This window comes from Epargyreus clarus, unplaced genomic scaffold (assembly GCF_041222505.1).
Source record: "Epargyreus clarus isolate Ecla_fem2 unplaced genomic scaffold, WU_Ecla_fem_2.2 ptg000014l, whole genome shotgun sequence".
Taxonomy (NCBI): domain Eukaryota; kingdom Metazoa; phylum Arthropoda; class Insecta; order Lepidoptera; family Hesperiidae; genus Epargyreus; species Epargyreus clarus.
This window is the reverse complement of record NW_027332222.1, coordinates 4,769,853-4,789,956: the sequence shown is the minus strand read 5'-3', so window position 1 is coordinate 4,789,956 and position 20,104 is coordinate 4,769,853. Positions and strand designations below refer to the sequence as shown.

General features: G+C 39.0%; 1 protein-coding gene across 5 annotated transcripts; it reads right to left on the bottom strand.

The window, feature by feature from the left end:
- Window positions 1–192: 192 nt before the first annotated feature.
- Window positions 193–18,948, bottom strand: LOC140747251 (uncharacterized protein CG7065). 5 transcript variants are annotated; one of them, XM_073079562.1, is made up of 22 exons: window positions 18,697–18,948; window positions 16,786–17,006; window positions 13,565–13,726; window positions 13,189–13,297; window positions 12,816–12,942; window positions 12,189–12,342; window positions 11,541–11,707; window positions 10,971–11,080; window positions 10,478–10,496; window positions 10,040–10,097; window positions 9,431–9,546; window positions 8,619–8,736; window positions 8,085–8,262; window positions 7,380–7,779; window positions 6,819–6,911; window positions 6,079–6,402; window positions 5,459–5,723; window positions 4,928–5,119; window positions 3,769–3,954; window positions 3,231–3,379; window positions 2,549–2,906; window positions 193–2,225 (listed from the first exon to the last, which is right to left on the bottom strand). In XM_073079562.1, exons 2-22 carry the CDS (start codon window positions 16,876–16,878, stop codon window positions 1,125–1,127), a joined length of 4,479 nt encoding a protein of 1,492 aa, XP_072935663.1. In that variant the 5' UTR covers window positions 16,879–17,006; window positions 18,697–18,948; the 3' UTR covers window positions 193–1,124. The 5 variants fall into 5 exon arrangements, with proteins under 5 accessions (XP_072935663.1, XP_072935664.1, XP_072935665.1 ...); XM_073079563.1 differs by having other exon boundaries at window positions 18,794–18,938; XM_073079564.1 differs by lacking the exon at window positions 18,697–18,948 and adding an exon at window positions 17,095–18,686.
- Window positions 18,949–20,104: the final 1,156 nt, after the last annotated feature.

Sequence of the window (20,104 nt, the reverse complement as noted above, 5' to 3'; positions counted from 1 at the left end):
ATTTTATTTCGCGCATTTCATACTTCTGAATTGAAATTCTTATATTTTTAATAGTCTTAAAAAAAACTAACATGATTTTAATGTGGATGTTGCATTGCTACAAATAAAAAAAAATCTTTAATTTTGCTCGCGATATTAGACAATCCGTGCTTTATCACATATGCTAAGTGTAGGGGACCTCAATGAAAAATATTTATTTCTGAATTTATTTAATACATGCTTGTACATCTTACCGCTATTTTACAATACCAAAGAATACACTATTGGTAGGTAATAAAAAATGAATGGTTTAAAATATCGTCACATTACAGTCTCCATTCCGCTGATTTCATAACAGAAAATGTTCTTATTAAATTTCGTTGTAATTCTAAAGTACCATTTGTATAATTTATATAATAATTGAAGTTTTCTATCGGATGTCGTAGCGTGAAGTCACCGGCCGACACTAAGACACCCACGAGCGATTTCGCGCTTAATTCAAACTTGATATAAAAAATGCTATATTTTCGTTAATACTGAATTTATTGCCGAAATAGTAGACATGTACCTGTGGGATCTTTAAACGTGTAGAGTTCGCGCCAAGCTTCTAATCCGATCCGAATATAGAAACGAGTCACGTCGCAACGGCAAATTGTCGATATTAGCGGGACGAAGAAGTGTCCGCGGATAAATAACTGCGTTAGCGTGCCCTTACTGTTCCTATGGAGTATATGCTTGTAATTATGTTCAACCGCATTGGCTCTCTAACTACAACTGCGCGCTACATCTTCAGAGTGGACTAGAAGTTTGGCGCGGACTTCACCTACATTATAGAATGATATTTCAAAATTTATCATTATTTGTATATACATGTATGTGGCACAACAGTCAAAAATGCTAAGTAAGATAATGTTTATTATCACTGCCAATTTCTCTACATGACTGTTATTAGATATAACATAAATAAAATACATTCATTTATTATTTTACTTTTAAGATGTCAAGATATAAGAAAAGTTAAATGGACAGAGCCGTTCAAACTGCAGAATATTTGTTTACCAATAATTTTACTGCTAGGTTTGTCTTAATTCTAAATGTATTTAGTCTATGTTAAAAATTATAGTCCTTACAAAATTATGCTAAAGTTAAAAGTATCCACCCCTACCGCGCCCTCGGCCGCGGTTCGGAAAATTGCCTCGCCCTCGACCGCGGGAGTGATTGTGTTCATAATTACTAAACTGCTGATTGGTGTTACGTGGCGGACCGTCGAAGTTGTGTTTTCTGCCAGGATTCATATTATTGTAATTTCCTCCTTGCGGCCACAGATTATACATGTTATCTTGCGGTACATTATCCCTTTGGTTGTAAGTATTCTCTTGAGGATAATTATCGTAACCTTGGTCTCTCGGCGGAGGTCCCCTATTCCCTTGCATGTTTCCGGGCATATTATGCATGACGTGCGGCTGCCTCGTTTCCCATAGCGGAGTGTTGTGATTCATCAGTTCGAGCATATTAGGGTTATTGCCACCAAAGTTCATTATATTTTGTGGAGCACGGTTATCTTCGTTAGGGTTGTTGCCCCCAAAGCCCATCATGTTTTGCGGAACCCGCGTGTCTTCGTTAGGGTTATTGCCACCAAAGTTCATTGTGTTTTGTGGAACCCGCGTATCCTCGTTAGGGTTATTGCCCCCAAAGCCCATCACGTTTTGCGGAATCCGCGTGTCTTCGTTAGGGTTGCCCCCAAAGCCCATTTTATTTTGCGGAACCCGCATATCCTGGCTAGGGATGTTACCGCCGAAGTTCATTAGGTTTTGCGGCCGCGTATCCTCGTTAGGATTGTTGCCGGCGAAGCTCATCGGGTTTTGGGGTACCCGCGTATCCTGGTTCTTAAAAAGTGGCGAAGGTTGCTTAGTTTGCAACGTGGGGATGAAGTTCGGCTGCATGGCGTTTTGGTGCATGACGGGAGCGGGAGCGGGGGCTTCCGGCAAGTCTCCGAAGGACCTGGGTTGCGTGCCGCTGGCGACGACGTCGGCGCAGTGCGGCATGGCGGCGGGCGCGTGCGCGGCCTGCAGCGACGCCTGCACCAGCGCCAGCAGCCCCGCCGCCGACGACATGCCCAGCTCCGCCACCGGCACGGGCGTCGCCTCCGCTGCTGTTACCTTCGATTCCTCTAGCGATTTCTTCACTATTTCCATTTCTTGTCGTATCTGATCTTCCTTTACCTTTTCCGTAACAGATTTGAATACCTAGAAGAAATACCAAAAAATAAATGTTACAATTCATAGTGTGTAGGACACAATGTCATACTTCACGAAACAGAGCAATTAATGACTTTTATATTGAAATTAATCATTTTTGATTGATATATATTAAGTCAAATACGTCTTCAACTATCACATTGTTATTAGGAGAACAAATAAGATCTACGATTCAAACTCCTTTAAACTGTATATTATATCAGTTGCGACCAAATTTACGATTGCGTATTATGTATGTATTAAAAGGAAGCTTAAACCAACTTAAATATATGTATATAGCCAATGTAAAATAAAAAACAAACATGGCTCACATCTTCAACGGTATAATCGTCGTCGTCACTATCGATATTGACGGGGCGCACGTCACCCGCGGGGGCGTCGCGCGGCGCCTCGTGTTGGGCGGGCGGCGCGGCGGGCTGGGCGGACTGGGCGGGCGGCGAGGGCGGCGCGGCGTGGGCGGGCGGCGCGGCGTGGGCGTTCCGCGCGGCCGCGCTCACGTACTGCCGCAGCCGCTCCACGCGCTGCGGCTCGCGCGCCTCCAGCTTCTTGAGATACGCGATCAGGCTATGCTGCTCCTCCGCAGACAGCTCGTTGAAGTTCTTCAGCAGCGTCTCCAGGTCAGAGTCCGAAAGGCCATCCATCGCGTCGGGCGCGTCCTCCTTTTCACTTCTATGTTAATAATAATAGAACAGTTATTCACAACAGGGAATAATAAAATTCGCTGAGATGTTAGAAAATTAGCATTCAATTTTATGGTGGTAAATTTGAATGTAAGGCTATTAATTTTCCGTTTTAACAATGTCTACAACCATACCTAATATAAACAGTCTTAAGATACATGCATCCAATTGTTTATTCATCAGTTTAAAAATCGTTATAAAACAAATCACAAAGGCGACATTTCATTCACATCTCACAGTATTTAGATTCATAATATAAAAATGAAAATAAAACTAAATTCTCAATATATGATTCAAAGTATGCCATACTAACTTTTTATCATCATAGGCAGACTGCAACATTTGCAAGGCGGACGCGGTGCCGCTCATAGCCGACGGCCTGGCCGGCTTGCTGGCTAGAGTTTTCGCAGTGGCTTGCTTCTTCTCATCCGCTTCTCGTTTCTTTGCTTCAGCCATGCCGACCTGGTATTACAAAACAAATAAGAGGGCTAAAATGTAATGTTGTAAGATTTCATTGACTAATTTTGATTTAATCAACGATTTAGGTTTAAATTATTAAAAATAACCTTGACTCTTCCGTATAAAATATGATAAACTATTAATAATCATTCATTATACAACGTATTTGATGTATCAAACTTAAGTATGGCGAAAGTATGTACTAATATGCGCGAATACGATTATGAATAACAGATTCGGATGTATTCGGTACTCGCCGCGAATAATCGCCCGTTTTCGGGGCGCTGTCAGTTTTATATCGCAAATCAAAGGATTATTAGTATGTATTCGTACGCGGCAGTAACATACCCGATTATTGGGGAGTATCAAACATTACATAAGTATCTACGTACCACAGCGTCGACGAGTTGCGCGAGCTCCTCGGAGGAGACGTCGGTCTTGCCCTGCGCCACGAGCGCGGCGGCCATCTGCTGCGCGATCTGCGCGCGGTCCACGTCGCCCACGCCCGCCACCGGCAGCGCCGCCGCGCCCTCGCCCGCCTTCTTGCCGCTGTCCGCCTTCTTGCTCAACTCCGCTTTCTGGAATCATCACAGAAACGTGCACTACTAATGTCATCCAATAGTAATGTGAATGTGTTTAGTGTGTACAAGTATATTGTCTACATCGTTTCTATGCGATTGTTGGGTACAGATCACCATTATGAAGGATTTAAATCACGCTCTTTAATGCTAGTTACGTATGAACAAGTAACCTCCGATACATGTAACTACGTACTTTTCTGTTTTATTAATGGGCTTAATAAAACTAATGGACAATGCTTCTAGTACCTTAGTTATACATCTCGTCTTGATTATGGTTATCAGTTCTATGGATCATATAATATTATTTAATGCATGTGTGTGGATGTGTTTCGAGTATATACCCGTACCCGCGCACGCTTGTCGGCCTCGTGCTGCGTGGCGGCGGTGCGCACGGGCAGGTGTAGTCATACAATTTGCGATGGCGGTGCGTTTCATTTCTATATTCAGAGCGGACTAGCAGTTTTACGCGGACTATGCATGAGTATGATATTGTCCTGTGTCCGTACATATGAGCCTTGTGTATCCGTTCACGTGTACATGTATAGTCGTATATGCGTCTGCGTGCTGCGTACCCTTACGTATTTCATATCGCGTACATACACGAGTATGCCATGTCCTGTGTGTGCGTACATATGAGCCTTGTGTATGCGTTCACGTGTATATTTATAGAGGCATACGCGTGTGCGTGCGTACCCTTACAGTACGAGTGTAATGTACGAGGTTAGAACGTCTACGAGTGCGCGTCGCATTTCATATCGTGTACATGAGTATGCTATGTCCTGTGTGTGCGTACATATGCGCCGTATTTAAGTGTATGTATGTTTATGTATAGTTAGCATACGCGTGTGCGTACCTGTGCCCGCGCGCGTATTTCATATCGCGTACATACACGAGTATGCCATGTCCTGTGTGTGCGTACATATGCGCCGTATCCACGTGTGCGTATGTGTACGTATGTGCGTGTGCGTACCCGTGCCCGCGCGCGCTTGTCGGCCTCGTGCAGCGTGGCGGCGGCGCGCACGACGGCAGCGCGCACGGCGGCGACGGCGGCGGCCGCCACCAGCCCCGCCTGCGCCGCGCCCTTCAGCTTCTCCTTCGCCGTCTCGATCAGCACCAGCGCCGTGTCGCGCTCCAGCAACTCCTCGGATGAATTCGCTTTTTCCTAACAGAAAATAAGACATGACAATAAGTAAAAATAAGTTGTGTGTACAAATGTTATCAGAATGAAATTTTAGTAAATGTAGGGTTATGTTGGAGGGACCTGCGATAATCAACATTTTTTTCACTAAATTTAGAACTGTCTGATAAGTATATTGTTGTTGTTCTAAAATCAAATTGTTTTATAACTCAAGATAAATAGTTTTTTTAATTTTCCATCAAATGAACTATACAAAATCACAAGTCAGAGCTTGCAAAAAAAAGTCTCAAATTATATGGCGCTAAGCTTGTCTGCAGCAGCATTATTATTACAGCCACAAAACCAACATAATATATAACGTACCTTTTCCATCTTAATCGCCTCCGCCAACAGATCGACGACCTTCGGTCCGAGGCTGCCCAGGTAGTCCTCGAGCGCGACGAGCATTCGGAGCGTGGCGACGATGTTGTCCGCGCTGTCGTTGGCGGCGCGCTCGGGTCGCTCGGACCGCTCGGACCGCTCGAGCCGCGAGCGCGTCGAGCCGCTGCCGACCGGCGACCGCGCGTCCGGCAACGACCCGAGCGAGTCCAGCGAATTGCCAGAGTTCCACGGGGATATGCCGTCGTCGCTGTTAATACCAATTATTTATTATGTTATTGAATATGTTATAGAAGCAGTTATAGTCTAGTGATTAAGATACTGAGAGATTTATAAAAAAAAAAATAAAAAAAACTTAAAGGTAAATATGCCTTAAATATTATATTTTCCTCACTACCCACCTTGAAACCAAAATAACATATTTACAATAATGAAGCAGGTATAATATTTAATTAGTTTTGTTTAAGTGAACAAATCTGCATAGTTTACGTTTATATAATGTAAAATGTCAATAGCGTAGTTAACTAAAAGATATTTCGGTATAATTTCTCGCTGATTATAGGCCAAAATATAAGACGAACGAAAAATAACGAGAATTGACTTACGGCTTCAGTTCGTCATCAGAGACGAGCACAGTTTGTAGCGTGTTAGAAGCGACGGGGCTGCGGTGGCGGCGCGCGTCCCGGCCGGGCGGGGCGGCGCCGCGGGCCGCCGGGCTGCGGTTGCGGTGCAGGGGGCTGCGTTCGCGCGGCGCGGGGCTGCGGTTGCGGCCCGCCGGGCTGCGGTTACGGTGGCCTGGGCTGCGGTTGCGGTGGGCGGGGCTGCGGTCGCGGGGGCTGCGGTTCCGGTGCGCCGTGTCCCGCCGCGATAACGGACTGCGGCTGCTGCGCGATTCCAGCACGAAGTTCGTGCGCGGCGGACTACGCATGCTGTATATATTTAAACTATTTTAGTAACGTACATATTTTATTAATTTCTCTGTAGCAAGAGTAATTATCATCGTTATTAAATTGAGTTGTTTGCATCATGCGATTGCGATGACTCCTTTTAGTTTTGCTTGCATGTACTTTATTTTTGTACTTGTACTATAACTTGTACCTACAAAATCTGATATGTATCTATGTCAATGAGTAGCATATTCTGATGTGCAATAAACTAAAAGCTATACAACAAAAAGCTACATAACATACATTTAAATTATTTCAATGAAATTATAAACGTAATGTAGCATAACATGCACATAAATTAAATAAAAAAAACAGAACCGTGCATATTTCAAACGCTACGGACAGTTTGTACGTTAATATTTCTAATACACAGAACTATTATGGATATAAAAAGGTACCGTATAGACATGGGACTTCTTGAGCGAGTACGGATCATCTTAGAGGGGGAATGGCGGCGCGGCGGGGAGCGACGGTGATTGAAGTTCGGTGACCTAAATTGATTTTCAATTATAAATCAGGATTGCTTTTAAATACAACCGAAATCTAATGTCTGCCCGTCGCAACGTCATATTTTGTACAAAAACAGCCAAACATTATTTAACAGTCACAGCAAAACGCTAGTAAGTTTGTTAAGAATCATGTGTGTGCTAACTTAATGTAATTTTTTCCAGGTTTGTCGGGAAAGTAGTGCAAGCATGAAAGTAAGTTTGTTTTGATGACAAACACCAGATTTTGATAATGATGCTTAACTGACTAGATTGAGTCTATCGGTGTGGTGAGTGTACAAAAAGAGAACTTTAGCAAAAGCTGCGGTTTTAGGCAAAAATGGGATATACCGTTTTATTAATAAAATTTGAAACTACAGGCTATTTTGAATCATGTTAAGTACCCACTTTCGTCTAGAGAAGGCAAGATTATATTTCGTGCACTAGAACTCAATTCGAGTAAAGAGTACAAACCTATGGTCCCGTCGGTAGGGAGGCGAGCGTCGTCTTAGATCGGGCGAGCGTCGCCTCAGATCGGGCGAGCGGCGGTGAACGGGCGAGCGGCGGTACTCGGGCGAGCGGCGGCGGCCGTCGTGCGGGGCGGGCCGCCCGGGCCGTGGGGGCGCGGGGCGCGGGGGCGGCGAGCGGCGGCGCACATCCCTCCGCTCCTTCAGCTCGGGAGAGCGGTGACGCGGCTCCTTGATGTCGGGGACGCGCTCGGTCGGTGACGTCACGGCGGGCGGCGTCAGGCACATCCTGCGGTAGATCTCGTTCACCTGGATGCGCAGCTCCTCGACGTGGAGCTCCTTCATCCGTCCCGTCCAGAACACTATCCATTCCGGTTTGAAATCGTGCTTCGATGGGTCCTTGCCCTCTAAAATGGATACAGTTACATGTATTATTTATTTGCAAAGTTGTCCTGGCGCTTCTTAAATACTTCATCTTACAAGCGATTGCTTGTTTGTGTTTTATCTTTACATGCACAAGATGTTTTACGTAAATAACATTATATTTTTATTTGAGGTTTATGATTTTATAAATTTCCAGTCCATAGATAGCATAGAGCATATCCATAATATAAGAAAATTCACCACATAAGAATAACTCACGAAATAATGTCATGGTAATACGAGTACGATTCCTCCCAAAATTCAGTTACAAACAGCAAGTGTGTCTAACCAGCCTGTATCTCCTTGTATCGGCGGTTCCAGAACTTCTTCCACTCCTCGGGGTAGAGAGGGTGTTTCTCGGGGTTCTTCTCGTGGTAGGCGAGGGTCTTCTTGGCGGCGTCGGCGGCCGCCTGCCGCTTCTCGTCTGCGAGCTTCACCTTGTACTCGTAGTTGGCCGGCCGGCCCGTCTGTGCATAATATGTATTTCATTTACATTGAAGAGGTTATGTACACGTAAGTTTTGAAATTTGAAATAGTTTGTGGTGACGTCAAGCAACTCGTCAATAGATAACGCTTCTGAATTGCATTGTGACGACAAAAGTTCATTTATAATTGTTTAAACACACACCCTTGTATGCTTTTTTATATAAAGTATAACGAAATAAATAAGAGAAGAACGTGAACGTTGTAAAATGAATCTTTTAAATTTCTTTCCACATAAGTAAATCATTTTGCACACGCCGTTAATTTTGAAGTAAATGAACGTTCTTAAAATTTAATCCACGTATTGCAAGATGCAAATGTAGATAGATTTGTCTAATACCTTGGGATCGTTAGTTTTAGACGCAACGTTCTTCCCGGCGTATCTGCCGCGAGCACTCGCGTCGCGCCCTTTATCCGCGTATGGCTCGAAACGCGGTTTTGGTTGGAATTGATTGAATCTGTAAGAAAATAATATTTAATCAACGTTACATGGTATTTGTAACATACGCGCAACGCAGTTACTTTTCGATAGTTTGAAATAATTTATTTTCAATTGTTTCTACATTATCATTATCAACTTTCAAATATCTACTGCAATACAGCATTTTACAGAACACACCTATTTCTGCCACATAACAGCAGTGTTAACAGCGTTGCTGTGTTCTGGTTTGAAGGGTGTGGTAAGGGAGACACACTTTTCCGAGGCGTTCCAGCTTAGTCCTCAGGGTGTTAGCGGTGCATCTGTGGCCACAACCTTAGGTAGGAATATCTAATCCTATTGATTTGGTTTATTACAGATGCCCATGGGTGGCAGTACCCACTTATCATCAAATGAACTGCATGTTCGTCTGCTACTCTTATATTATAAAATAATTATAGTTTAAAAACTAAAAACCACAGTAAAATCGCACAAGTAAAATCGTTAATCCTGATTCCTAACGATCCTGATGAGGAGACTGGGATAAAATTATTAAAATCGTTTATTGTCATCGGTTTTTAATAATTGTTCAAAATTTTAAATTAATCGGACCGTTCAAGGTGGGTAAAAATCAAGTTCAAAGATTCCGTTACATACATACATAGATACAACCCAAGCTAATATAAACGCGTAGTGAAAATAAATTTCTCTGCGACGGCGTTTCCTGTAGTTACCTGCGCGTGCGGTCGTCGCGCGTCTCAGCGGCCGCGCGCTCCAGCTCGTCGCTGAGGTCCGACAGCGACTCCACCGACGGCCGCCGCGCGCGCCGCGCCGCGCCGCCGCCCCCGCGCTGACGACACAAACACCACATTATACACTCGTCACTGGCAACGCTAAAGGCCTTAAGGTGGGAGAACCCTTTGTGGTTCGACTCCGGCGGCACCAACGCCACACCTATTTCTGCCTCATAATGGACCATCTAAAATTTTTAATAAACACCTAACAGCCGAACTTCGACCAAGGTGTTAATTATACATCACGGACAATTTAAGGTTGACAACAGTGCCTATCGGATCCAAACGTATGGTACGTTCTTCTTATCTTTCAAGGTGAAACAACCAAAGTTTACAAAGTTTTAATTGTTTTTGATTCATCAATTCCAGGAATAAGCATATTCAGACACAGTACCAGACACGTGTCTTAATTTACTTTCATAAAATTGAAATAAGCTTAGCTTGCCTACGCTAGCTACGCTTCGGTATGGCCTAATCTTTTATTTTCTATAAAAAAATCGAAATATAAATGTTGACAGGTAAGGAATATTAACAGTACCATATCCTTACATTTGAATTATTTTGCGGCTTCGGCGCGGCAACGACAGGAGGCGACGGATCTTTTGGCCTAGAAATAACAAAAAAAAATTAATACAATTATTATTACGATAAGACGAGTATAATAATTAATAATAAAATGTTCGGCACGAGTTATGAAACCGTTATCCAATTTTTGTTTCTCCTTTTTTAACTATATAAATGACCATAACAATTAATAACAGTATGATAGAACACACTAAACACAAATTTAGTGCTAAAACCCTGCATAAAGAACTGTGGAAATAATAATAAGAATATCAAGAGCTGTTTTGTTCTGCGGTTAAGAAAGGGAGGAATAAAATGTACATGCACGCTTAATCACGAATGCTATCAACGTAGTCCGTAAAATTAGCAAAGTTTCTATAGCGAATGTTAAATAAAATTGTTGTGATAAATAACGCTACTTACGTTGCAGCAGTTTCATCATCTGCAAAAGAAGAACAAATAATAATTAAACAAAAATGCGATAAAACATTTGCTCGAAAGTTATTAATCATGGTGATACCTACATATTTAGGTTGAATTGACCACAAAAAAAGAAGAAAAAAAGATTAGATCACAGACATCATCAACACCCCATTACTGTCCCAATGGCACGGGTCTCCTCTCAGAATGAGAAGGGTTAGGCCATAGTCCACTCCGCACAGGCCAAATGCGTATTGGTAGACTTCACAAATTTTTAAAAACTTTTTTTAAGATTTTTCGGGTATGTAGGTTTCCCCACGACGATTTCCTTCACCGTTTAAGCAAGTGATAATTATTTCTAAAACGCACGCCTGAAATTTGAACCTCGGACCCCTCGATCAAAAAGCCGAGTTTCCTAACCATTGATCATGATCTAATTAAATTTACAAATATTTAAAATAACGATACGTAAAAATCTTCTACAATAATAACTTACCAGATTTGTGCAACATGTTGATTAAATCAATATCGACCACCTCCTCAAATGTACAAGACTCAGTCTCCGAGAAATGTGGACCCTTGAAGATCCACTGATGTATACGGTCTCTGTAACAATACGAACAATATGATGTATGAACTGTGAAAGGACACTGCGTTACACTAGATATTATGTATATATGGAGTATGTATATATGTATGTATATATTATGTATATATATTTCAGAATTTAAAGATTTTAAAGCATCTGTGTTAAATAGTATAGGAGACTCATTAAAGTATGTTCTACTATCTTTGAAGTGAACCTGTGGCCATCCATGATTCCACACGTAACTCTGCCTTATAACAAATAAATAAATAGCAGTAGTGCAGCATTGCCACGTTCTGATTTAATGGATGTAATAAGCCTAATCAATTCTTAGGAGTAGGAAAGTATCTATGATAACTATAAGTGTGACAATGTCTACCCTAAATGTCTTATAGCGACACACAACTTTAGGTAGGCTGCATACTGATCTGCTTCTTCTATAACATAAAAAAAATATATGTACAGATACAAAACACTAACTTCTCCCTCTCATATTCCTCCTTGTCGATGTGGACGGGGCGCGTGAGGCCGTACTTCTCGACGATGCGCTGCGCCACGCGGTTCATGATGAAGATGACGCCCTCGCGGTATCGGTTCTGGGCGCGGTACGGCTTCAGGAGGTCGCACGCGCGAGAGAAGTGCCGTTGCTGTGGAAAGGGAAAATTATATTATTTTTAGTAGATATTTTGTTAAATTGTCTTTAAAATATTGCAGACGGAAGTGCACCGACCCCGCACCTGATTGTGACTCGTGGAAGTGGAAGAAGTATCAAATTCGAATACAGAAATTCGAATATGAAACTTAACGTAAAACAGTAAAGTAATTTAATTCAGAAACTGAACTGAAAACAGCTAGGATTTTTGCTTTTCGTGTGTCAGATGAAACTTAATACATATTTTTATTCATTTATCACTCCGGAGTAAGATAAAAAACTCAAAATGCATATCAATCCAGACACGATAAACATTTTTTTTAATTTGGTTTGCATATTTTACTTTAAGAAACAAATCACAAAAAACGACCCTATATATGATACGCTCGAATTGAAAAACCTCCTCCTTTTTTGAAGTCTGTTAAAAAGTGGTATAATGATTATAAAACAAAAAGGTAAAATAGAGGTAAACTCACAAGGTAGTTGTACCGGTGCCAGAAGCATGTCAAGTGGTTGACGATGGTGCGCGGGTGGCCTTGCTTGGAGCACAGCGTGCACATGTAGCTCGGCTCGTAGTGCGACTCCAGCGGCGGGTGCTCGATCAGGTACTCCACGCCGATCAGCGGCGCCCTGTCATACAAACCAGTGTTAACTTAGCTGCAACCTTCCGTTCTCGGGCGGCAAATTTCCGGGGGCGGCAACATTGCACGAATAATCCATGATTGCAACTCAATATTAATATGGTATGATAAATGATTGATTTGAGTGTAATTAAATTAAAAACTACATTTTTTTAATAATCATCCTTAAAATAATGATTTTCGGCGTATGCCCCGTCTGAGCGGCAAATTTAAAATTGATCCCAGGCAACTAAAACCTACAATAATGCTACTAGATTCGATCATTGCTCTTAAAAAAATCACTGTATATTACGGTAATATGTAGAATGTGTATTAAGTATATTTATTTAATTGATTATGATAATAAATTACAAATAATATTTTTTTAAACGGCCTTGGCTATTGTCAAAATATTTTGATATTTTTATCGGACTTTTATTTTCATGCTCATGTTATTTTATCCAGGCACCAAATATTACTTACGTAACATTGTCCAGAGTGTCCTGAATATGGCATCGGATTTCTTTCAGCTTATTGTACTTTGCATCGAAATCCGAAGTCGAGTGATTCACAACATCTGACTCTTCTCCCATTTTCTGTGACACCTTACCTGTTGAACGCAACAATCAATATTTATGTCAATATTAATTTTCTATATTTCTCAAACATATCAAGTCTACAAATCCGCAATTGACCAACATGGCGTACTTCAGCAATCAGCATAGTATTTCTTATTCTAAAAGGAAAGCTATAGACATGCAAAAAACGGATGATATAGGCAAATTTAAATGATTGGTAAGATAAGGTCTTAAAAAACATTGATCATCTCATTCTTATAAAACCATTGAAACATTACCTCCGGTTTTGTTATCGTTTTGGTTGTTTGGGTTATATTTAAATATTCCCACCGGCCAAACATTTCTCGAGGATAACTTGGCCTTGTGTTTCTTCCCCGATATATGCAACTGCAAATTAAATTAAGTAATAGTTTAACAATATAAACGCCTAAAGCGATATAATAAAAACATTTTTATATGAATTAAATCTCCATCTCGTAAAAAAAGTCATTGCCAATAAATTGCCTCGGTTCGGTTAATTTACCATTCGCAATTTAATTCCACAAATGTATATTGGACAGTAAAACATATAATTTACTGAGTAATGACACACAAGAGTGGACAATGCCAAGTTCCACAAGAATGGACGTGAGTGAGCTACAGTGAGAAAATTACCTGCATAATACTCTCTCCGTTGCAGACGGCTGCGCAAGGGTAGCACATGTAGATCCATTTGCCGGATCCATCGCGGCATCGACGCTCCACCATGCAGCGATAGGTGTCATCTTCGACCTTGACCTTCAAACTGTTCAAATGTTCTTGAAACTCTTGTTCGGCCTGCAAAATGAAAATACTGTCTTAGCAAATAGTATAAGCAGAAAAATATTTTTCCCGAAAAGTCGCGCATGTTCACGTTGATAATATGAACTTTATAAGATGTATCCGTAACTTATTTTTGTACAACCGATATACGCGAAGTATTCGCAGGGCTCCCAGATAAGAGTAGATAAATATAATACGTCAAAAAAAAAACTATACTTTACAATTTGCTCAAAATGGTTTTTTCGCATTTTTGTATAATCATAGCATTTACGAACAGTAGCCAACCAGAGGAACTAAAAAGATAAAACTCCTTGCTGTTCTGTTCATTTCAATATTAGCTTGCATGTGGCCATAGCTCCAAATTTTCTTCTGCTATCTTATTCTTCGTATGTAGTGGTGACATAAAGGTTTCCAAATAAAATGCTATCAATACAATAAAAACCATTTTAGCAAAATTTCAATAACCCTGTTCTAATAAAGGTAAATAAAAGATACAATAACAACTATTTTTTAATATTTTATATTTATTAATCATATTTACTTTTGGTAGTTTTGTCCTTCATAATATACTTACCAAACCAGCGTGACAGTCGCAATGCAGCGCCTACGAAGATCGTATATACACAAAACGCGATATTTTCCGGTACATAAATATTTCCCGCGATTTTTTCGTAGTAAGAAACGTGTAACATAAATACTGTCGACTTATATTATTTTTCTTTACTATTTTTTGTGAACTAACTTGATCAATTGATCAGGTGAAATATTTAAACGATTATTGAAACGAATCCTTAAATTAACATTCTCTTTTTGCTTTTTAGTATTTTCAACCAAAGGGGAAGTTGTGTGACGTATGCACATTTCATGTAACGGATTCCTTGTGCTACATTTAATAAACGAAAGTCTCATTACTCGTCTCATCCTCAATACATAATGTACCACATCAATCTTGGTATACCACACACACACACCAGCACACATACATCAAACTCTAATCGCTCACGTTTTTAGGAATTTTACTCGGGAAGTTTCAACTAAATTGTTAGGTACCCATTCACCAAAATATTTTTAATTAGAGTTTACACATTGGGACAAAATAACTTAATGATAATAAGATATATCAAGAGCATTGTCGCCACGGATCTTTTTAAATAGTGCACATACTCGTACGTGAACACCTAATGTTAAATGGCCACTGCACGATATAGACATTTGTTAATGAATAGGACAGGATATAAATTTATTATTTATTAGAACACCTTATATGTAGACGTCGAACTACATAGAATGTAGCTAACATGAGTAATTAATTCATTTAATATAATTACATTGCTATTTTGTAGCATACCTTAATTGTAATATAGTGCTTATAAAATAAATTTCCAAATATCTTAAATTCAAATTTTTAAATATTCAGCCTGTAATGCTTACGTCGAAAATGAAATAACCATGATCCCATCCCAAATCTTTGTTTCACCGAGGGTAGGAAGAAATACAGGTAAAAAATTATACCTATTATTGTAATATACGCAAAAATGTAGTTGCATAATACGATGGTAAATAGAAGTCGTTCCCTTGCTAGAACAATTAGCATCAAATAAATCTTGATTAAAAGTATTTTTTACCTTCGGTATCGTGCCATCCGTAAAGTAAATGACACCCGGTTTTGATTGATTGAATCCAAAATTACACAAGGAACGAATCAGAGCACCTTTTATGTGACATCCCGAATGCTTGCAGAGGATGCCGCCCCAGACGGCAGTACGGCAACGGCAGTACAGACGGCAATATTTCCTATACCCCATTTTTTTAAATAAGAAAATCTATTGCCTAAGTAAATTTCCAAGCTTTTTACCCTGTTCCATGTTTCGTACATTTAACTACTGTCTCCGGTGGCGGATCCACGCTAAGCCATTACCCTACTGTCCTTTTTTTAATATATGACGAAGCCACGCCTTAAACACGGTACACCTAAATCATGATTATACGTATAGTTTTTATGAAATGTAGCAAAATGAATGTTATGGCAAATGAGCTTAAATCCACCCAATACCAAATTCAAATATACTCGCCTCATAACACCATACCAAAGATATTCATATATAATTAAGCTTATTAGATTCATTTGTAGAAGGGGCGTATATTGTTGATATTCGAGCGGGAATGTTAATCACTAAGGACATGACATTAATCAATAAGGACAAGGCTACACGATTTTTTAAACATTTTAATCTGAAAATATTTTTTTCTAACATGGAACATAAAAATGTTTCTCATGATCTATTTAAAATATCATTATGAGCAAATATTCTGTGCCCACCAGTGCACTGTATGTCCAATATAATCCCAAGGTAGTCAGATTTTATTTAATTATTTTAATAGAGGTGTAGTGTAACGGGAGCGCAGGGCGGGAGGTCAGCAAAATCTCATAAAATACATATTTTATGTTACATTATTGTATTCATACTTTTTTCGCTGGCCTATTTCCTCAATGTCAAATCAATTTCCAAACTGTGTAACACATTTGAGTGACAAAATTGCATATATATTATTCCTTCGTTGTATATGTTTTTGTTTTTCACTTAGGTGGCTGAAAACCTCACTATATCACTTTATTTTAAACTACAAATTGAGAATTTTCAAAGTATCTATTCCAACCAGTAAACCAAACAGTATATGTTGCATGTCTTATACAAACCATTGCCTGGCAGTTGCTGTTGGCAATAGAACCGTTATTTTTTATCATAAAGGCAATTAATTAATTTAATAGATAAGAATGATAAATATCTTGAATAAATTGTTGTAATATGTTGTGTGCATTCACTTACTTTTCTTTTTTTTCTCTAAATAAAACATGTTAATGAAATTGACACAATAGATAAATAAATCAATGTGTGAATGAGTTATATATTTTTTTAATTTAAAGTCAGAACTTGTTTACATCTACGTAAATGTAACGTAATGAAAGTGACCAAAAACTTATTAGTAAAAAATAGAATATTTTATTAATCAAATAATCATATATAAGGGAACTAAGTGGCTAACAAATTAAAAAAATTGAATTTCATATTTACCTTAGTACACGTATTGTCATCTAGTTTCTTGGCTACTTCAGTAACGGAGTCTTGGTAGCCCTCCGCCCCAGGAGGGCAGTCGGGGAGATCCATCTTGACACACTACACTGGACAGTTTATGACCATAAATCAATCATAAACTGACAATCGATCACACTGTCACTTTTCAAAGTCCGATTTTTTTCATATGTTCTTTCTTCTTTGTCTTGATTCTTGAACAACTGTAAAAATAAAACATATTTATCACAACATTATACAATATTGTGTGGGTAACTATGATATTGAAAATTAATACAAACTGATACTTACATAGTCCAAACATACTTGACATGCTTAAAGTGTACCTGTATAAACTTTCATAACCACATGGGTCTATGATCACAAACACAGTTTTTGATGGCCATAATATGAGGCACAACGTTAATTGATTTGCAATACAAAATTTCATAAGGCAACAAACTTAACTGATGTGTTTTTTTGACAAACTTTTGCATTGCAAGCATTTTGACAAACTGCGTTCCAACAACCCACTTATGTGTATTCCTGAGAGTCGTTTACTAATTCCCATTGTCTTAACCCAATATGCCATTACCATGTTACAATACAATCATCATATTTTTTATAGTTTAAATAGAGTCTTTGCTACTAAGATGCAATCTAAAAACTATTCTTAAAACATATGACAAGGAGACCTCGCCAAATACCAAAGCAATGACGGCAACACTAATTTATAAGTAACACAAAAATGTATTAATATAATTAAGAGTATTTATATGTATATCTCTATTTATCAGTTAACATTTCCTTAATTAATATTAAAACAGGTTTATCATTTATTGAATCTATTTTTTAAATATAATTGCAGGGCTTGTTATATAACCTAGAGTCACTTTATTGAATGTTTTAGAATTTCTACAGTCTTGATTATATTTGATTAATAATTGTGAGAAACTTATCAACACTAACAGCAAATTTAATGCCGCACCATATTGATCCATTCAGTCATAGCAATTCACTTGTTTAATAGTAATACAGCATAAATAAAGATTCTAGGCCATTTCCTTATCACGTGGGTTTATTGTCTGTGTACACTCTTGTCTCATCGTACAAGATTTAATTTGCTGCAGTACCTTCACATTCTGCATGTGTGTGGTTACATGACAGGAAAAACATCTATGAAACAATAGAATGAGGTTGACAATCATGTGGACCAGGACTTCATGTGTTCAGAAATTTATGTTAGGTATGATAGAAAAGCTAGGCTTTTTGACTACGAGACAAATATATATGTTTTTAATTGTTATTGTTGTTGTATGTCAGTATGACTGGCAAGATAGCTGCTAAAGTATAAATAATAAAGTGACGGTTTTGGAAATAATTATCAAACTCGAAATTATACTTTCTTACTAACTATACTAGGTTATATCCCTAGTAAAAACCAATCCAATTTTCGTATAAATATTTTACACAATTATTGTTTTTATCTATGTACTCAGTGTCTTTCTGTTCACTTAGTTTAATTTTAAACATCATAAAGTTCATAAATATAATACTTACCAATTCTACCGCTTTCTAAACCTATATTTTTAATAATTTCCATCTGACAAGGAGCACTCGACGCTTATGAAAAATACAGTTTCAACAAATTATATACGCAAATTGAACTGTATGGTACACGGTATTTAAATGTATAATATTAAATTTTGAATATAACCATTAGGTAATTGCAGATTTGTCTACGATTCTACCTAATTCCCAGCACCTGTAATTGATTTTAGGCACCGTAAGGGTAACAGTTGAAATGGACGTGTACGTAACAAACATTTCAGATATCCAGTAGCAATTATTCATCCCGAAATCAATTACGTATTTATTCAAAATTAATTTTGTATCAATAAAAATAATACTAACCTGTTAACATCAGTTGCAACAGCAGTTATCGATCGGCCATCGGCCACTCACTCATTGTAACATTAGAAACGTAATACAATATTTTCGAGTTAATTACCGCAAGATAATGTAGACTCGCCAAATATTTTTAGCCGCAACTATGACGATCAATTATTGTACAATATTTTCTATATAATTTGAAAAAGCTTAATTCAAGTAAGCGTAAGTATACAGAAAATAAAATGGCAGATGACAGATGTCAAAGCAAAATCCTGTGGCTGTACGACGTAATTTGACATAAGAAACACCGCTGGGGATTGGCTAGAGCCACAGATCTGTATTTTGTGGCTAGAGCTCATAGTAATATTTTAAATATTATGGCAGCCACACACGCTACAGTATACTTGCGCAAAATTGGACTTGCGCAAGTATACTGTATCGTGTGTTGGAAGATAATTGCGCAAGTTGTTCACTTGCACAAGTTCTTTAAAAAGTTCCAAATTTCAATTCTCAACTTGTGCAAATTTGAGTTTGCGCAAGTTTACATGAACGTGTGTGGGAGCGCGCGCAAGTTTCAGTACTGTTCTAGCCACCTACACGTAAGCACGTCGTTTTTGCGCCAAAATGAACGTGACTTCCGAGCGACATGGAGTTCGCGATATTATGGAAGAATTTATAAATATTTACAGAAATGAGCCATGTCTTTGGCCATGTCTTTGTTCGATTTCTCTTGTGAGTTTTCAGTTTTTTTTTGTAGCTAAAATAAAGCCAGCTATTGCCACTGCATCATCCATAGCACAAAACAATACAACCAGGTAGCTCACTTTCTAAAAATGATATTGTTTTAAATGGAGCAGGTACGCACGCTTGTACGAATATCAGTGAAATGATATTTGTGCAAGCATGCTTGAGCCGTTTGTGGTCGCCTCCGAAATACGTGAATTTGTACAAGTCCAAGCTTGCGCAAGTATACTGTATCGTGTGTGGCTGCCATTACAAAAGCGCGCCTTACCGTTTTATTTCTTAAAGCAATCATCAGAACGACGTCGTTTGTGGGTTAACATAAGAACAGTCCCAATTTGATTTTGAGCTGAGTGCGACAGCACCAGTTGTCTTCTTCTGTCTAATTAAGCCCCAAATAATTTAAAAATACTTGTGATCTTTTCAATAAAGCAATTGCACATGATTGACAACGTTCGGGATTGGCCGAAGCTGAAATGACGTCACCTGCTTGTAAACAATAAATGTCAATTCACAATTGAACTATTAGTCCAGTCACTTTAGGGTTTCACCTCGGAATTTGAGATAATAAGCTGGAAACTCGTATACAGCTTTATTTTGGCGTTCTAAAAGTTGTCTCAAAAGTCTCATATTATCTCGTGTCTGCGTCGTAAGTTATTCAAGGTCAAAGGTCACGAAAATCGTTTTT

Coding starts and splice junctions, on each gene's coding strand:
- LOC140747251 (XM_073079562.1), bottom strand. CDS start 16,878: ATGGATCTCCCCGACTGCCCTCCTGGGGCGGAGGGCTACCAAGACTCC. Junction 11,081..11,540: donor GAGGAATATGAGAGGGAGAA/GTTAGTGTTTTG, acceptor GTATTGTTACAG/AGACCGTATACATCAGTGGA. Junction 8,737..9,430: donor CGCGACGACCGCACGCGCAG/GTAACTACAGGA, acceptor ATTTTCTTACAG/ATTCAATCAATTCCAACCAA.